Here is a 19722-nt window from a genome sequence, read left to right as displayed (position 1 = left end):
AGTTTCTGGAACTCTACTTATGGGAAGCTTGTGAACTTACTAATTATATTTAGTGATGTTTACCTTCTTCCTGTTGCATCTCCTTCTGCCAAGTGCCATTATTGACTCTATCTCAGAGGAGGCTGCCCTTGCTCCAAAGCACATTTAGAAATAGGTCTCTTCCATACAGAAAACAAATGTTACTTGGGAGTTCTGCTCCATTATGATGGAATGAGAAAATGTGCTGAGGACAGGTAGGAGAAAACATACACCCCTCAAGAGGGAACAGCTGTTTTACTGGAGAAAAAGTTGATGAGACTGGTGATCCTACCAACGGGTTATCACAGCGGACAAAATTTTCAGTTAAAGATGTTAACTGGCACTTTTAAATGCTGCTGAACCATACAGCTTTTATAGGGAGATGCATATAAAAATTGATCTATGAAGCTGAATTGTGTGGTTCTGACATACTAGCCCTAACAAAGAGTAAGCAGCCCCTTTCCCACAGCAGTTCCATTCCTCATGGCCGGCTCTTACATCATCCTTCTGGTTTTTGGTGTGGGAGCAGGACAGGCACTGTGGGCTCTCACCCCAAACCCCAGTGCTGTTTGGGCTTTGCTGTTTGAGGTACTGGGCTACAGGCTGCGAACAGAGTGGCTGGGAAGTGGCCCAGTGGAAAAGGATGTGGAGCTGCTGGTCAGCACCCAGCTGAACATGAGCCAGCTGTAGAAGGCCGATGGCATCCTGGCCTGGATCAGCAACAGTGGGGCCAGCGGGACCCGGGCAGTGACTGTGCTGTGCACAGCACTGGTGAGGCTGCACCCTGAGTATTCTGTGCGCAGTTTTGGGCCCCTCCGTTCAGGAAGGATGCTGAGCTGCTGCAGCATGTCCAGAGAAGGGAAATTAACGTGGTGAAAGGAACTCTGGTCCTGTGAAGAGTGGCTGCAGGGGCTGGGGATGTTCAGCCCGGAGAACAGGAAACTCCGGGAGACCTTAGTGTTCGGTACACCGGGAAGGAGGCCTTAGCCAGGCGGGGGCCGGTCTCTTCTTCCAGGTCACAACTCACAGGATGAGACGGAATGGCCTCAGGCCGTACCAGGGGAGGTTCAGTCTCGACAGTAGGAGGAATTTCTTCACATAAATGGTGATTAAACTTTGGAATGGACTGCTCAGGGACGTGCTGGAGTCACTGTTCCTGGATGTGTTTAAGGGAAGACTGGATATGGCACTGAGAGTGGTGTTCGATCAAATGTTGGACTCGATGATCTCAGGTCTTTTCCAGCCTAACAGATTTTGTTTCTGTGGTCCGTGATTCCGTTTGAGAATACCTGGATGACCGCTCGATCCCTAGCGCCGGCTGGGGCCGGGCCCGGAGGCGGCTGCAGCGGGAACCGGGAGGGGGCGAGGCAGGCGGAGCGTGAGGGCGGCGGCACCGGGGCCGCGGCCGGCCCGCCCCGCTCAGCTCCGCCATGTGCCCGGCCGGGCTGCCCGCGGGCTCCGCGCCCTCACGGCGAGGGAGGGAGGGAGGGAGGGAGGGAGGGAGGGACGGCGGGAGGGAAGGAAGGAGGGAGTACCTGGGGGCCCGGGCGGGAGAAGGTGCCGGGAGGGGCGGCCAGCGCGGGGCGGGCCGGGCTGGGCTTTCCGCGCGGGGCTTCCTTGTCGGCGCTGGTGTCCTGGGAATCCCTCGGCCGCTCCGCCCGGCATCCCGGTGCTCCCGTGGGCTGCTGCGGCTAGGCAAGGACCGGCGGCGAGCCGGAGTTTCCCGGTTATCCGCAGGAGTCGGCGCCGGGCTTTGGGCTCCGTTGTCGGCGGCACCGGCGGGAGCATCCTCGGGAGAGCCCGCCCCGAGCCAGGTATCCCGCGGGCGGGGAGGGAGTCCCTGCCGGCTGCTCCTTCCTCCTCCTCTCTGCCTGGGCGAAGGCTGAAGGAAGCGGCCGCTTTCCCTGCTGGCTGGCTGCCCTGCCGAGGAACAGCTCCCGCTGCCCGGCTGCTGCTGGCGGTGAGCACTGATGTGCGCTGCTGTGGCTGCTGCACAGCCGAGCCATTAGGGCAGTGCAGCCAGACAGAAAACTCGGAATCACAACTTAAAAACGCTTCTGCCCTGCAGGTAATGCAGTGCCGAGCCTCCCCGAGAAGCTCTCCCTGCGCATTGTAGGATATGATTCTTATCAAATGCCTTTTAAGCGGGGTTTAAAAGGAATAATCAAAATTTCTGTGTATTTCTTTGAAAGCTCACAGCTGTCTTTCAGAATTAGCTGAAGAGGTAAAACAGTAGCCAGGAAAAATCTTTCTGCCTCAGACTTACGAAATCTCTGATGGTTTGCTGGGCTATATGTTCACGTAACCTGTATGCTGATGATAAATAATATTGCACAAAAAGATTGTCCTTTGGAAATATCACATTAGTTCAGCCATTGTTTCCTTTGATTTTTTTTTTAATGTTGAGAAGCAAGATTATAATTTTGAGTAAAAATTTGGGTATGATGGCAAGAATTTTTGTAACTTGACAATTGGACTGATATAGTACTGGATATGTTAGACAAGAACTAAGCTGCTGGAGTTTTGCTGATTTGCAGTTACAGGAGGAAAAGTTATTTTCAAAGTCAGCACGTTTATGGTATGAAAATTGCATTCTTTCCTTATTGTGAACAATAGTTCTTGCTTTTAATCTAATAATTTCTGCTTGTCCTACTAAGCTTCTCCTTAGGAGATGGAGTGAAAAGCTGCAGTAATTTTCTTGTATTTCTTTGTGCAGCCATGAGATAGAAAAGGAAAAGGATTCCTTACCCTGCCTCTCTTTACAGAGCTACATCAGTTGCTGTAAATCTTAGAGAAAGAACTGAGATAGCAGGGGAAGTTGAGTTTCTTTCCATTTCTTTTTCTTTTTTTTTTTTTTCTTTTAATTTCTTTAGTATACCAGTTTGGCATCGAACAGCTGTGAGGCTGTAAATGTTGCTGTAAATGTTTATGTTCCTGCAAGTGGATAATTAAATGTGGCGATCTTTCCTCAATTTAGGATATTATTTGCAGGTCGTTACCCAGGGATAATTCCCACTAATGTCACTGGGACTTAGTTGAATGATTGATTAGGTTAACTTTCCTATTGGGCTGTGTGGTCCACAAAGTGCAGCGCTTGTGTGGGAGGTGTTCTTCGGAGTTGTCAACCCCATGTTTTCTAATCTAGCAATTTCAGGTCCATGACTTTAGGTTAAGGCAGCAATTTGGTTTAGGACTTTTCAGATTGAGTTCCAGAGGTCACTTTTATGGTATGGCATTGTAAGATTGTACTTGGAGCTAGAGGAGGTGGAAATGCAGCTTTTCATCCCTGTTTCTTGTAGAAATCCATCCTTGAGCTTGAAAAGTCAATTTTGCTCCTATGTTACTCAAGTTTTTAGACTTTTTCTGCATTTTACTAAGTATTTGTAATGTTTAGTAAGCAAAGGTTGCACTCCTTACCCCAATGCAGCATCAAGCTATACCTGCAAATCTTTATGCAGCTTTGTGCATTGTAATAAGATAAATTTGCCTTTGAAGTGCTGTTAGGTACAATCATTCATTGTAAAACAAAAAAGGAAAACCTGCTCTTCACAAGCATTTTTAGGAGCCTGGGAAATGAAAAACTTGGGCACACATGAGTTACGTGCACCCAGAAAAGGATGAGGTAAGGTAAACAAAACGAAACAAAACGCCAGAAAATGCAGCTGGCTGGGAGGCTGTCGCTGTGCAGCTTTTAGGAGTGATGCTTTAGGAAGGGGCTGTCTGCTGTGGGGTGCAGTCAACAGAAACTGTTTGGCTAAAAAAGGCTGTGTGGCTGCTGTCACTGCTCTCTGTTAGCCCGGCCAGTGTTCCCCTAAAAGAAAGGAATCAATAGAGACCAGGTCAATGAACTCGTGTGCTGCACAAAAACACTCTGGCTAAATGAGCTCCTGTACAGTCCAGGCATGCTGGCTGCAGCAGTGACATGCAGGCTGCATGGAGGCTGCTCCTCAGCACAGTTACTGTAACTACAGTGATTATCGGGGCCTGTGTGTGTGCCTGCATTGATCCAACCTAAAACAGCCAGGAATGAGCAGCAGCAAACCCAGCGCAGAATTTCTGGTTCCAGGGGTTTTAGGTGATTCAAATGATGGGGAGAAGCTGCTCCTTTTAAACATCAAAAGCAGTGTGGTCAGCATGTGAAGGGAGGTGATTCTGCCCCTCTGCTCACACTGCACCCAGCTCTGGGGTCCCCAGCACGGCAGGGACATTGACCTGCTGGAGCCAGTCCAGGAGAGGGACACCACGATATCTGGGGCTGGAGCGCCTCTCATATGAGGAATATCTGAAAGAGTTGGAATTGTTCATCCTAGGGAAGCTCCGGGGAAACCTTACTGCAGCCTTTCAGTAATAAAAAGAGGCTTAAAAGAAAAACTGGGACAGAATTTTTAGCAGGGCCAGTTGTGAAAGGACAACGGGTAATGGTTTTAAGCTAAAGAGGGCTGATTAAGACCAGATGTAAGGGAAAAAACTTTACTGTGAGTGTGGTGAAACACTGTGACAGCTTACCCAGAGAAGTGGTGGATGGCCCATCCCTGGAAACTCCAGGTCAGCTTGGATAGGGCCCTGAGCAACTTGTTACAGTAGAAAATGCTTCTGCTCATTGCAGGATCATAGCATTGCCTTGAACCAGGTGATGTTTAAAGGTGCCTTCCAACGTAAGCCATTCCCTGATCCTGTAGACTGCTCACCCAGGTACAGTATAAAGATGAATGTTCCTTCCTGTGGGACTGAAGGCCTAGAGAATGCTTGGACAATTTAAGAGGAATCATCTTAAGAGAGAGGATCAGATCCATTTGTCAGGCTGCAGCCTCAGATGAAACACATCCTGCGAGAGGGTGTTTGAAGGAGAAGCTTCCTCATTCCAGGACATGGGTGTGTAGCAGATTCTCTTATAATTAAAATTTCTGTTCTCTCCAGAGCTGTATTTCTAAGTAACAATTTTATTTCATTGAAGTCTATTAAGCTTAAGGTTATTATCATAGATCCTAAGGAGAACAGAATCAAGTGTCATACAAAGTTTTGTCTGCAACAAGGATCATTATCACAGCCTGGTTTGAAAGTGGGCACAATTCTCATTGCATCACACCATATGAAATAGGGCCTTAAATGATGCACAGATATGTACAGTGTTTGCAGAGAGTAAGAGAAATTAGAGGTATATGTAGCTTGGTATGTGAGGAGAAGTCAGTCTCACAACATTATGAAACCATATCTGTCTGTAGAAAATTAAATACTTAAATGGATGCTAAACACTTCCAGAAATATAGTAGTTAAATATTTAAATGCATGTAAAGGCCAAGGTTGGAACAGGATTTGGAACAGAACAAATGTTTGTGCTTCAGAGTATAAACAAACCTCTTGCTGGGGATAAGTGGAAATTTTCTCCCGTGTCTGAAATGCCTAGTGCCAGACTTTTCTCTTTGGTTTTAAAGTTTTTCTTTTTGTTTTGGTTTGTTTTGGTTTTTTTTTGTTTTTGTTTTTTTTTTTTTTTTTTATGAAGTCTCATATTCTGGTTGTTTTTTTGATACTGTGAAATGCTTTACTAGTCAAGATATATGTTTTCTTTTTTTAAATTTTCCTATTTGGCGTTCCAGAATATAGGTAAGGATATATTATCTTTGTGGCATTGCTTTAGAAACATGGTTTGAATTTTTAGAAGCATTTTTATGCCTAATAGCCTTTTCACAATTCTACTATGGACTTAATCCTTATTCTGTAAATGCTTAAACACTGGCTGGAAGTACTATGAACACTGTTCTTGCCAACATTGTTGTAGCTAGTGACAATTCAAATTGTCTTACTCTAATGTTTATAGCTTTTACAGTATGAGTGAGTGAATTGCCAGAAAAGTGTGGGAGATCTGGAATTCTCTAGACTGCTCAGGGAGTTGCAGTTGCTTAATTCAGTTTAATTTAAATGTTTGTGGCAAATTCAAGTCAGAAAGGCCTCTGACTTGATTTAGCTTTGACATTTTTGACTTTGGGATCACTAGTAAGGTAGATGTGGAGATGATAGAATTTAAATTATTCACTCTTGTGGGGGTATAATTTTGTAAACAAAGCTAAATGTGTTTATTCTAATTTTTATGGAGAGCTTGATACTTAAAAGTGAGGGGCTTGAGTCAATCAAAAAGTCCAGAGATGAGCTGTAATTCAGAGCCTTCTCCTTTTGTGAATGTCTTGTACCCTTTCTGCTGTTTGACTTTCCACTGCAAGTCAAAACACATCTTGGAATGGATTGGAGGCTGTGGCTTGGTTGTGGATTTTCATACAGTACATGGCATTTTATGCAAAGCCAGTTCCTCCACATGTATTCAGTCCTGTGCCTTGTAAGGAGTATGAGTTTAAAAATTGTAAACAAAGATGAAGACAAAGAACCTGCTGTGTTCTGACATGATTTTATTTCATCAGAGCACACAAGGGGGAAACTTGTTCCATTGAAATGACACATGCATATGCAGAAAACCTGTTCTTTGCCTTGGTATATGCTAAAGCTCTTGTTTATTTTGTTTTGCTTTGATATATTTTAAAGTAGCATTTCCCTGCCTTGACTTATACTAGACCTGAAAGAAAAAGATTCTATTGTTTCTTCAAATTAGTGTTGAGCATGGCTCACCATGGCATTTGTATTACACCATCTATTTTACAGCACGGGTTACTGATTTTTAGAAACAATTTGTTTCATACCAGGCTGTGAGAAGAAACAGCTGTCTTTGCCTTGTCTCTGAGCATTTGTGTTGTGTAAAATCAAAGCAGTTAAAAAATTATTCCTCCATTCTTTCTGTACTATGGGTTGTGTACTTCCCTTGACTCTAACAGGGGCATTGACTGTACATACAGATTTTTTTGTAAGAGCATTTCCAGTGCCCTACTTTATTTCCTGTTTGTATCTCACACCCCAGTGGCTGGATCAGGCAAGCTATCAAGGTTCAAGAAGGGAAGTTTGTTTGGTTCTAGGTATCCAGAAATAGGCTGGAAGTATTCATTTTGAAGAGCCTGAGCCTAAAAGTGCTTTGGCAGCAGTGCAAAATGCCTCCTTGTGTGTGTGTTTTTCTCCTGTGTCCCATCTGCCTCTCACACTCTGTGTCCTTTGCATTTTGCTGAACTTGGTGTTGGTTGCTGAGGCTTGGTGCCAGACTAATGTGGCTGCAGGTAGCCCTTGTGCTAAGGACTACAGGGGAGTGTTGCCTGATAGAAACCTCAGCATCCATCTTACTAGCTAGTACAGCTAGTCTGGGACCTGTCTAGGTCACCTGTATCCCAGCATCTTTCCATGTGGCCTTAGTCCAACCTCCAGTGACTTCAAACAGTGACTGTTCCGTGTGCTGGGCCAGCACTGCAAAGAGCTGTCAGCACAAGGGGGTCTGACCTGCAGACACCTCTGGCACAGATATTGTAAGTCAGGGTCTGAATGTGGATGTCTTGACTCATTTGGTAACAGTGCTGAGGACTGCTGGATATTGAGCTGATTTGATCCCTCAGGGAGGAGCAATGCCACAGAACCAAAGGCTGCCATACCTTACCTGGATGTCCCCTCCCAAGAGCTGCAGATCTCTTAAAAAGTAAAGCATCCTGTACTGTACAGCATACTGTACAGTAGTCATCTTTAGACTTTGCTGGGGTGTCTAAGCAAAAGATAATGCAGATACCTCTGCATTATTTCTTCTTAATCTGTTCCTTCGTTTCTAAACTTCTTTTATCAATAGTCAGAATTCTGACTCTTTCTCTCTGATGCTTGGTGAGAGTGGTGTGGCATTAATTTCCACTGCACACATTTCTGAGCTTGTTTTGATGTTCCTAGGTGTAACTGGGGCGTGGAGCCAAACTGTGCAATGCCTGCAAAGTCTGTTTGTGAACAGCTGTTCTGCGTTGGCAACGTGAACCAGGGCAACCATTTTCACGCTGAAGTCATGGTCGTGTGCTCTGCATTTGTGTGTCATTTGCAGGATTCAGGCAGAGTGCTGATGATCAAGGATGCAAATATGTAATGCAATAAAGTGCCATGGAGCAAGAGAAGAGAAATAAATGGTGTCTGCTTTGAATTCGTGACCAACAGCCTGGCAGTGTTGATGTGGTGGGCAAGGGCTGGTTAGAGTTCAGACAACTGCCCTCTCTGTGGTTGCTGCATTTGCTACCTGTTCTTTAAATGGTCTCAACTTCATCTCTTCCAGGAAAAACAAAATGAAGGAACTAGTGTCAAACAGTACAACCAGTATTTCTCAAGCCAGGAAAGCTGTGGAGCAACTAAAAATGGAAGCATACATGGATAGAATAAAGGTAAACTTAGACTTATTGTTGATGTTTTGAATTAATTGACTAGTCTGTGCTACAGCATGCCCTTAATAATGCAGAAATCAAGAATCTGTGTTGCATATTCAGTACTGCAAGTGAGTTACATACCAACTCTAGTGGGTTCTGGTGTAGAGATTTCCAAAGCCTGGCTTCATGTCTGCTTCTGTGTGTCCGTCATGTTTGTCAAAAGTGGTATTTTGTGAAATAATTAAAATAGCTGGTGGGTGCACAGGTGCTCTTCTTTGTCACCTGTAGTTGAATTAAAGTGCAGCTCTGGTTTCTTGGTTTTTCTCCTTTAAGATTTGGAGTAAGTCTTTAAGATACTGCAAAATTTTTGGATAATGATGAGACAAGCTGAATTGCTTTGCTTTGTTTTGTTTTAGTGCAGATGCCATTGCACAAAAAAGTGTATGATTGCAGCGTGCGGTTATGATTCTTCACACTTGATAACATGTTGTATGTGAAGATTTGGTTCCATCATGCCTCTTGTGAATTAAATATTATCATTAAAGGCACTATTAAACAGAGGTTTTCAGTTTTTTAACCAAAAAATCCCGTGGATTATTCGTGCATGTCATTCTGCTTTCCACTAGGCTAAAATTTTGTGAAATATCAAGCACCTAGAAGCTAAAAATGCCATAGAAGTTTTTAAGAAAGCAATGCTCATTTGTTTTGCTCTCTTCTTCTGAAAATAGGGAATAATTATTTTGATAAAAAATCCAGTCTCTACAAGGAAGAAGATTTTAGTCTTTCCATCTTTAAAAAGTAATGCATTGAAATTACCCAGTTCTCTACAAACAACTGTAACTTGAGTTGTTACAAACTGTAACTGACATTATTAAGTCAGTAGGACAATTTAAAAATGTTGTACATTGAAATTTTCATGTATTCTTAACTCAGGCTGTTTGTCCATCCATCCTGTGTGCTGTGGGGACAGTAGTATATAGTTATGATTTTTAAAATAGTCTCAGATCACAGACTCACCAGCTGAAGAAGTAATATTTCTAATTCAGAAATGAGTGGTCAATCTTGCTCATATGATAAAAGACATTTCAGTCACTGTGTTTTGTGGCAGTTTTTAATGATGTCTTGTAAGACCACTGAATTTGCAAAAGTAGTTTCTCTATTTCATAGAGTGTCACAAATTCCTCACAAAACCTGTTCACAGGGACAGGTGTTTGCTTCCTGCAGTAAAAGAAGGTTTGCCTTGGTTAGTCCCAGCTCAGGTCATGTTGTAGCTGCAGGAACAGAACTGACAAGGGTGGGTGTGGGTGGCAGAGGAAAGGGTTGGAAAGATCAAAATCAAAGTTGTTTGGCATTTGAAATTGTCCCAGTTTACTGGCATTTGAAATTGCTGATTCTTAGTAGATTGCCTAAAATTTGCTTCTATATATGCAGTGGTAACTGTCACGTCCCACATCATTAGGTCAGCTTTGCAAATAGCTCCATTAGTTAGGTGTATAACATTCTTAATTACATGTGCAAGAAAGACATAGCTGCAAGAAAGACACAGGTTATTTTTACAGTCAGTTTAATTAAAATGAACACAGTTATTACAAATGTGGCAGACCTAAAAAACAGGTAGCTTAAAAGTGCAATTATTTCACTTTTTGAAACAGCCTGGGACCAAAAACACACCAAAGAAAATTTGGCATGTTTCAGAATTATGAGCGCTCCTACACTAACATAAAACAAATATAACTTTTCAAATTGCCCTAACTTCTAGAATTTCTCTGAACAAGCATATGAGGGATTTTGAGAAGCTGTTGATGGGCTTTTTATTCCTTCAAAATCTGCTTGGCTTTTTAATCTTCAATCAGTTAAGTGTGTGTTTCAGCACAGTCAAATTTTATCAAGGGACTTTCCAGTGGTTTCAACAGGAGATTTTAAGTTCTCAGATCATTACTGTAAAGGTAGATAAATGAACTTACTTCCTTTTTTCTTAGTGTTTTGCATCTGATTAAACTAGTTAGACATTTAACAAAATACCAGATAATTTAATTAAACCCTCTTTTGCAAACTGCCATAGCCAAGTTGTTATTGCCACAATAGGCAAGACCACATTGCTAACATGGAAGAGGTGTCTGTGTTACTGACTGGGAAAATCAGAAGCTCCAGTTTATTTTTCTACTAGAGGGGCACTTTGTTTCCAATGCACAGTAGCTGCTGTAACCAGCAAGAGTTGGGTCTACACAATTGAAATGCTGTAGTTAAAAGTATGTTGATAGATGCTGACTCCCCACTGTGTTCTGGATTTTTCAACTAATTTAAGAAGTCCTATTAAGTCCTCTAGCCAGTCAGAGCAGCAAAGAAGGACTGTGTTCTGAGGTTCCACAAAGACAACTCGCTGCTGAGGTGTGAAAGAAGCAGGACACTCGAAAGAGGAGGATGGAGTTACTGTTGTACTGATCAGTAGCTGGAAGGAGGATTACTGTGGGTTTTAAACCATAGGAATGCCAGAAGGATCATAACTGAACCTGTCTTACCTGGCAAAGGAACAGCTAGAGTTATAAAGGAGAAGTAGGAAGCTGGAAATGCAGATTCCAAGCTAGGAAACACCAAAGTAAATCAGGTGAACAGTGGCCTCATGTCTAATAGAATAATGTGTCTTCTAACGATGCTAGCAGTAAAATTGAGAAAGCAAAGTTACTATTGGTGCTTATCAGAGTTGTCCTCAGAATAAAGCACTACTTAATCTTCTCCTTGCAAGCAGAAAAGCAAGAGTGCTCTGACATTTAGGACCCTTGGCATATCAGTCATCATTCCATTTGCTTTTTCCTAAGGAAGATAGGAAGTATTCCTAACTGGTCTTGAATAGTGTTGGGAGATGAACAGTGAGAATGCCAATAAATGTGTGTGAGTGTCTTTGTTTTAGATGTAAAGAATAAGCAAAGTGGGTGTTGTAGCAAGGATGGTAATTAGTCACAATCCATGACAAGGCAGAAGACATTGTAATTGCAGCATTTTGCCCTGTCACTGAAGCTTATAATTATTAGTGCAGCCAACAGGATGTACTAACTCTGGCAGTTTTTATCACCTCTGCTATTCTGAAATATAATGGTAAAATTTCACAGTCCTCCTGAGACTTAATTCTTTAAAGCATCAGGGTTGAGTGATTTGTTGGATTTTTTTCCCTATTGTTAATTTGATAACCAGATGTGGTTTTTTGTGAGAGTAAAAGTAATTCTACAAAATGTGAGATCAGTGTGATACATATATATTCAATCTTTTAATCCATACACCTTAAAGGATTTTTTAAAAATGAGATGTTAACTTTCTGATAGAATTCATCAATCAAACTGGAGTCTGATTTTTTCTCTTTAGCCACTTCTGCAATATGTATAAATTACTCTGAATTTGCAGACCAAGCCGTATTGCATAGGAAAGCTGACATGATAAATGTGTTCACTTCATTTGAATATTCAAATCCCATGCATTTATTTTAATTCTTAGGAAAAGCTATTTTGAAGCTGTCCAGCAACATTGAGCTACAAATAACCCCGAAGGCGAGTAACAGCTAGGATAGATTGGGCTGCATTGCCATCCTTCCATGGCACAGTGGGACGATCACACATCAGTGTGCGCAGCACAGCCCCGGCCGTGGGGCACCTCTGGGTGCCTGTGCCAAAGCACCATCCCTGCTGGAGCCTTGTGCCATGCTCAGGGCACAGGCCTTCCTGCTCTTCCCAACAATGACTCTGAGAAGGAAGCTTGCTGGAGGCAATATTGTATTTTGCTCTTTTTTGGGCCACAGGTCTGGCTCTGCCAACGCCGCTCACAGCCGCAGGAACTCCTGTTCTCATTGCTCCTGGACTGTGATCGGCTCATTTAACTCCCTGTTGTGAATGGTCATTATTCCACTGTGCAGGCCTAAGTTACTCTGCTTTTAGTGAAGAAATGGCTATAATTCACTTTTTTTTATGACTGCTGTAATCCCAGTGGGAGGATTTTTCCTCTCAAAACCTTTTATTTGTTTAAACGATGAAAATATATGGTCTAGTGCAGGTTTAGTTTGTGACAAAGATCATGTTCCTCAGTTTCAGGTTAGTTTTTAAATAAAATTTACTATGGTTTGCTTAAAAGCAAACTAAAATGTGACTTAAACAGTATGACATTGAAGGAAGGGTTTCTCTTCACAGAAAGGGGTGATGGGGCATTGGAGTGGGGTGCCCAGGGAGGTGGTGGAGTTGCTGTCCCTGGAGTTAAAAAGAGACTGGATATGGCGCCAAGTGCCATGGTCTAGTTGACAAGGTGGCCTTAGGTCAAAGGCTGGACTTGATAATTTCAAAGGTCTTTTCCAACCCAGATGATTCTGTGAATGTGCTACTCTGCATCACAACATTCTTACCAGTATTATAGGACAAGTTAGATACATAAATGTATGCTGAGCTTTTACTAGTGAAACATCCTTTTTTTTGGTTATATCATATCAAAGCACAGTAATATGTACAGAAACAGGAAATTATATTATTGGGTTTCTCCCTCCCAAGAATGTGGTCTGAAATTGTACTTCTCTTCCACTGAATGAAAAGCAATATACTTGGGCTGATGTTGCTTATCCATGCATGAACTAACAAGATCATTACAGGAAAATCATTACAATCCTTTGTACTTTGAGGTCTGTAACTTTCAACATATTGAAACATTTTTGTTTTACCTGCTTATTTCGTGAGAAGCAGTGCTCCTTGTGAATCTCTCTCTGATTTTTTCATTTTTCTGTTTCACCTGTGCCCAGCAGCCTTCTGTTCATATGTAGTGTCTCTGCCACCTTTTTGTCTTACAGGCCAATTCAAAGACAAACTAATTTTAAATAACCTTAACATTCTTACTTCCTCCATCAGGGGAATAGTCTATACTGGGGTGCCAACCACAGGTTCTCCATAGGTTTAAGCATCCTACAAAGACATACAGAAATTAAAGAAATAAAGTCTGTAACCATCTTCAGAAGTTCATTCAGATTTCATGCAAATTCTGATTCAATACCCATTGACTTCATAGATCTAATCTGAAGCCTACAATAGCTGGGTTCATGTCAAAGCAAGCAGGGCGTGGGGAAGCTTAAAGCAAACACTGGGGACACGCCTGCTAGAAAAATACCAGAAATGGGATTTGTTTCTTCACTTCACTGTAGTTGTGCAAACATGCTGACCCTGGTGTTTGATGGGGGACAAGCTGTCACGGTGCTCAGAGAAAAGACTTCTTTGTAAAGACTCCAGAATTCATTTTCTCAACTATCAGAATATTGAAAACCCAATAATTCACCAAAGCAAAGAGATAAAGATAGCTGAGAATATCTTACTGACTGATCAGAACAAAAAAAATTGTATATACCTTCTAAATTATTGAAAAAATAAATGAGTCGCTATTGGCCTACTGCCACCAATATTCTTATGGCACAAAGCTGCAAAAATTACAAGGTTTAATATTTCATTTTTCATTTACTGCAAAATAGCTTGCGTTGCAAATATTTAACACGCTGCTACATTTTTGTATGTGTTTGTATTTTTATAGACTTTTCAGTAAGTATAAACCCATGTTCTGAATTTGGAGACTTGAGAATTATTTATTTTAGAAGTATAAAAATATTAAGTTAAAAAATATTAATATACTGCTAAAATTTAAATGAATGCTATGAATAAAGGACTACTTACAGTAATTTACTAAGCAGAAGACATTAGTCTTGCTTCATTGAAAAGAGCAGTATTTAGCTTAAATGAGAGCTATGACACATGATGTTCAAGTTTTGTTCCTGATTTATTATTTCTTTTTAATCCCATGGTCATGTGCTTAAAGAACTTCTTATTTTGCAACCTGAGGAGCAGAGGGTAGAGTCTGTGTGGAAAACCTTTAAACCAATGCATGAGAGTAAAAGCTGAAGCAGGTTTCTCTACAGAAACAGACATTTCAAGGAGAATCCTTATTGCTTATGGGTGGTTATCATATAAATGTTTTAATGACTGTGTGCTCCTGACCTCCTCCTGATGCAGAGGAGCAGCTCGACATGGATGATATCAATCAATACCACCTATGTCACTATGTCAGATATAAAATGTGTGTAAGGATTACTAGGCCTGGGAAGAGCAAATTGAGAGATGTGTCTAATATTTAAAGGATAAAGCAATCTACTCCCTGTTTTATGATATCTTCCATTATCATTTGTTCTATGAAAAATATTTCTGCAATTCAGATTGGTTCAGAATTAAGTGTTACAGTAGTTCTCTCTTCTCTTCTATTAGGTATCCAAGGCTGCAGCAGATTTATTGGCATATTGTGATGCACACATTGGAGAAGATCCCCTTATTATTCCTGTACCTGCATCTGAAAATCCCTTTAGGGAGAAGAAACTGTTTTGTACTATCCTTTGAGTCAGTTTTCAATTAAAAATGTCGTCTGCTAAAACTTGGTATCAGTGTTGCATGCTTTTAGCATTTTTTTCCTCAGATGTCAACACTTACCCCATAACTACAATATTTTTGGAAGATAGTGCAATTTTGGCTAAAAACCCTCCTAAAATTAAAAAAAAAAAAAAAAAAGAAAAATTCAAGGTAATGCTTATCTTTCAGAGCAATGTACAAGTTTAATTTCAGTACTTCATAAATATTCTTTTGGTCTTAGTGAAAATACCAAGTACAGTATCAAATTGTAGATATCTTTGCCAGTAATAGATTTTTCTGGGATCTAAGTGAGTCATATCAATTCTTGAAGCTATTTTTAACATTCTTATTTTCTTTGGAAGGTGAATTCAATTCAATTGCCTTTACAAATTTCTATCTAAAGAGTGTAGTGTGACCTTTTCCTCAAGTAGCACTATTTAGGAAAAGTCCCAGTGGTTTACAATGTTTACAGTGATTGGTCTTATACAGTAAATGGTGTCTATAAATGTTTTCTGAAGACTGTTTTTTCTTGATTACAAAAACAATCCTAATAAAGTGCCATTGTAGCTACGAGCAGAATGAAGATGTATAGTTACACATCAGGATTGCATCAATAAAAATGTAGAAAAATGTGGTTGCTTGTATCTTATTTTGAATGGTAATGATTTAAATTATTTAGAAAGTAAACTGAACTGTGAAGTAAGTGTTCCTGAGAGTTTTAGTGGGACGTGTAAAACTGCCCTGAACAGCACAGGGAGAGGGAATTAAATTTTCTGAGCAGCCCTCTGCATGCTTTTGCCTGTGAGAGTAGGACTTTATGGGGATGTAGAGTAATGGTAAATAAATATTTTTCTAGGATATGCAGCAAGACCACTGTGCTGTTGACAGCCACTATGTTTGTACATTTTGTGGCCACAGATTAGTTAAGTTGTCAGCAAGTAATTTGTGGAGGTTCTGGGATTTTTTTTTTCAATTTTAAAGTGCAGTGAGAGGAAAAGAATGAGATGTGAAATAAGACTGCCTTCTTCATGAAGTAGAATTAAGCTCCTACAAGGCACCTGATGGAAGCAACTGTTACTTTAGAGACTTGTTTTTTTGTTCTTCTTCTCCTTATTAAAAAATGAAAGCTCTTTTTCAATCTGATGCATTAGGACAGTTGTCTCAGTGCAGTACCTGATATGTTCAGGGTGTCAGCCAGTCCCATAAGGCAGGAGACAATTTTGCTGGAGAACTGCACCAGTCTGAGCTGAGACTCTGAACAGACACCCATAAAAGATCAAGCTTCCTCCCTTCCTCTGCACAAACTTGTATTCCATCAACATCTTAAATACCTGCAAGGCAACAAACTAGCTGAGGAATTGAGGGCCTTGGGGTATTCTTAAATGCTGAATTTAGATGCTGAAAAGGGCTGCTTGGTGAACAAAGCCACGTGCATTTCCCCCAAAGTGCATGTACCTTCTCCAGCTTATTTTTAGCAATTTCCATCGATGTCTGTTGCACTGTTTTGTGCAGTGGAAATACAAGATGCCTGCATTTTACAGGTTTTGTTTTCTTTGCTGTTTGGCTTGGATAATGGGCCTCACCCAGCTGTGTTCACTGCTAGTCTGGGCACACGGGACAGGGGACTTCGGATGGTGCTTCTGCTGCTCATGTCTCACATGCAATGTTGTAAAAAACCCTACATACCCATATTCCTTTTAACCAGTAGGCTTTTGAGATGTCTTTCATTCAAATATTTGGTTTTTGAACTAGGCAGCTGGAGACATCAGTATCTTAGCAGCCTTGATGTCCCTATGCTGCAAATCATTCAAGTATCTTGAACAGGTCTTATTTTTGGTAGGCTTATCCTTGGTTCCTATTTCAAAGTTTTCAGCTTAAGAATCCCATTCCTAATTTTTAACAAAACTATTTCTTAATGTATAGTGTGTTTTTATTTTGAGGGTAGAAAAATAGGGTTTAGCTAACTGAGTAGCTATTTTATTGACAGCAAAATAAAAAAAAAAGGCTTTCTGAAAATACTTATTTAAAAAGAGCAACAAAATGCTTAATAAGGTTCTTTAGGGAATCCTTCCTACAGCGTACATGATTTGGTAACTGCTCTGATCACCATGGCAACATTTTCATTTGTCCTTCCGCATGTATGGTTTTAACTGGAGCAGCATGGGAGGAGAATATAGGGCATCCAGCTTTATTCTCAAAGGCTTTGTAACAACTTGCATTTGTGGCTCATCATTAACATTCCCATCTAAAATAACAAAATTGCCACGGCTTATTATAGTATTGCAAACAGCTTGCTTTCTGTTTCCAATTAGGGTTAGTGTCTGATATCCTGAGACTGAAACATTTCAGTGCTTTTGAGGGTCTCTGGTTCTAAGAGCTTCCTTTACAAAACTCCAGAATTGTTATTCACAAAGGGAGAATGGAATTCTTTTGATCTTCGGGTTTTTTCTCCAAAATCTTTCTTCAAGGAGTTGTGAATGTGTTGGAGTTATGTTTTAAATAGATAGTTCCCATGTTTGTGGTTTCTTTCATCAATTCATAAATTTCATTATGTTAAAAAAAATAAAATACATCTACTCAGGTGATTTCATGCTTCTAATTTATAAAAAAAGAAGTACATGGAATACCATAAAGTGCATATTTACATTAGCAGATGTCTATAGTGTGTTTGAAGAGGTTAAACTGTAGAAGCATTATTCCTTACTGGAACACAGAACATCTTTCTCTGATATCTTTGGGCCTTATTTACCAGTTCTTCAAATGAAGATATACTATTGGCAAATTAGTAATTTGAAGGGGAAGAGGGTGAGGTGAACTTGGAAGATCAGCACTTTAAATAAAATTGTAACACCTTTGGATTGCATACACATATATTACTTTCCTTAAGAACACCATCAAAAAATTGACTGTCTGGAAGAGAATGGCATCGTCTGGTTCACTTTTTTTTAATGCCAGCTTGATCCACAAATCAACATTTAAAGAATATATTTTCCTCCAATCCCAGGAAACCATAAGACGTCTTTGTCATTGTTATATTTTGTGCTGCTTTGACCTTTGAGGTGGTTTGGATAATCTGCTATTGATACTTGAGTTTCATGCTTAAACATCTTGCCTCAGCTCTACACAAAAATATCCAAATGATTTTGTACATTTTTCTAAATAATGAATACATATTATATCATGAACTATAGAATGATAGGAAAAAAAAACTATTCAAAACACGGATTTAGCTAATAGAATGGTTTCTTGTAGGCTGAAGCAATGAGTTTATATTTTCATCAAATGGTCTGATTTGATTGCTACCAGTTTTAATGAAAACAAAACCAGACCTGCTGCCATCCTAATGCTGTACTGCTCTCTCTGTGTTTCATCTCATATGCCATTAGGCTTGTTTATTTGTAGTTCAGGCCCAGTAAGTAATGGGTGCTCTCTCTTAACTGTGTGAGTTGGGGCTGTCATCTCACAGAGTGAGAACTCCAGAACAGAACTGGATTCAAGGGGGTTTTTGACATGTTATAAGTAATCCTTTCTTCATATCTCAACTCTTGCTGCTCTGATGAAATGAGAGTTCCCAATGGATTGGTGGTAAATTGTAATGTCTCAGTAGCACATGTGGGGCTGGCTGTTTTGCCTCCATGAGATTAGCCTCCTTGGCTTACTTTGAATTTAAGATGCCACCATTTCAACCTTAAAAACTATTTTCCTCCTCTCTATTATATACTAAATTCCCCTTCTTTGCTTCACATATCATGTATTAAATTAGTAGCAGGGTGCTTGGCTAGTGCTGATAGGCAAATTTTTTAAGCTACCCCCTATGAAATTATGGCCAAAGGAGGAGAAATATATGGAGGGAAGTTTAAACTAAGCTATTCTACATCACACCAAAGGTTAAAATAAATACAACCTTTGCTGTCAGTGGCACTTGGGTAAACAATTATTCATAAGGATGTTGTAATCAGGCATTTTTGCAGTGACTTACAGCAGGATCAGCTCCAACAGAAGGAAAGAACACTTTGGGAACAACAGTCTGTAAAGCTGCATATCAAAGCCTAAATTTCAATAAGGCAGTCATTTACCCAGCTGGATTTCTGATATCAAAGGAGTAATGAAGTATGTGCTTTGAGAGGACCTGATTATACAGTTTTTCCTATCTCTTCATTATATAGGAATAAAAATCTGTATACATAATTTTCCTAGAAAATGCCATAATTATGGCTATCCTTTGGGTCTGCACCAGAATATGGATTTGTTTCTTCAAGGAGACTAAAGAAAACTTGGGGGAGGAGTGGTTCCTAGGAAATGCAGGCTTCTTTTACTGAAAACTAATACTTAAAGTCATTAGACTGACTTAAATAGTAATGTGTGAAAAATAGTGGGCAAATTTACCAGAATAAGTGTTACATAAAATTTTACAGGCACCTGTACACTTAATCTCTAGGTAAAAAGGTACATTTGCATCTAATTGAATCCATCTTTATAGCAGTATTAAATTCAGTATAGCCATAAATACCAGAACTGGTATGGGAACAAATTTTCTGTCTGTTGGAGGAAGATGTGCATCTGAGTTTGTCAAGTACATTTACACCACTCACGCTTGTGAACAAACAAATGAGCAGCTCTACCCTAAAACTGGGTCTTTTCTTTCCCGAATTCCTATTACAAGTAGGAACTGCACAGGTTTGTCTATTACTGCCACCTACTGATAAAGTGATAAGCAGCCGACTGAGATGAAAAAGTTCCAATACCAACTAGTAATGGCCAAAAGGGGGTTCTGAATTAATACACAAACTGTCTGAAACAGAGAGCCAGCACTCCTGGTTTTGTGGGCTGCATTGTGTAAGGTTTCACCTGGCACTGGGGCAGTGCTGCACTGCTGGGGTGCAGTTAGACCTCATGCTTCAGTTCCAGACTGCTCAGTTTAGGAAGACAAAAGACAAATACATTATTTGGCTAAACAGGTCAGGTGTCTGACCTTCAAAAGCTGGGGAAGTCGTTGTGTGTATCAGCTGGAGCTCATTTTCCAGATTAACTCAGATGCC

The 19722-nt window shown here is 40.6% G+C and overlaps 1 protein-coding gene across 3 annotated transcripts; it reads left to right on the top strand.

The window, feature by feature from the left end:
- The first annotated feature begins 1587 nt into the window (after positions 1–1587).
- Positions 1588–15286, top strand: GNG4 (G protein subunit gamma 4). Of its 3 annotated transcripts, none has more exons than XM_058802228.1 (3): positions 1588–1832; positions 8189–8294; positions 14546–15286. In XM_058802228.1, the coding sequence occupies exons 2-3, from the start codon at positions 8199–8201 to the stop codon at positions 14672–14674; spliced, it is 225 nt and encodes a 74-aa protein (XP_058658211.1). In that variant the 5' UTR covers positions 1588–1832; positions 8189–8198; the 3' UTR covers positions 14675–15286. The 3 variants fall into 3 exon arrangements, with proteins under 3 accessions (XP_058658211.1, XP_058658212.1, XP_058658210.1); XM_058802229.1 differs by lacking the exon at positions 1588–1832 and adding an exon at positions 1851–2086; XM_058802227.1 differs by lacking the exon at positions 1588–1832 and adding an exon at positions 8021–8091.
- Positions 15287–19722: the final 4436 nt, after the last annotated feature.

The sequence above is a fragment of the Ammospiza caudacuta genome, chromosome 3 (genome assembly GCF_027887145.1).
Source record: "Ammospiza caudacuta isolate bAmmCau1 chromosome 3, bAmmCau1.pri, whole genome shotgun sequence".
Taxonomy (NCBI): domain Eukaryota; kingdom Metazoa; phylum Chordata; class Aves; order Passeriformes; family Passerellidae; genus Ammospiza; species Ammospiza caudacuta.
The sequence above is the reverse complement of the archived record's forward strand: the minus strand, read 5'-3'. Positions and strand labels throughout refer to the sequence as shown.

Coding starts and splice junctions, on each gene's coding strand:
- GNG4 (XM_058802227.1), top strand. Junction 8,295..14,545: donor CATACATGGATAGAATAAAG/GTAAACTTAGAC, acceptor CTCTTCTATTAG/GTATCCAAGGCTGCAGCAGA.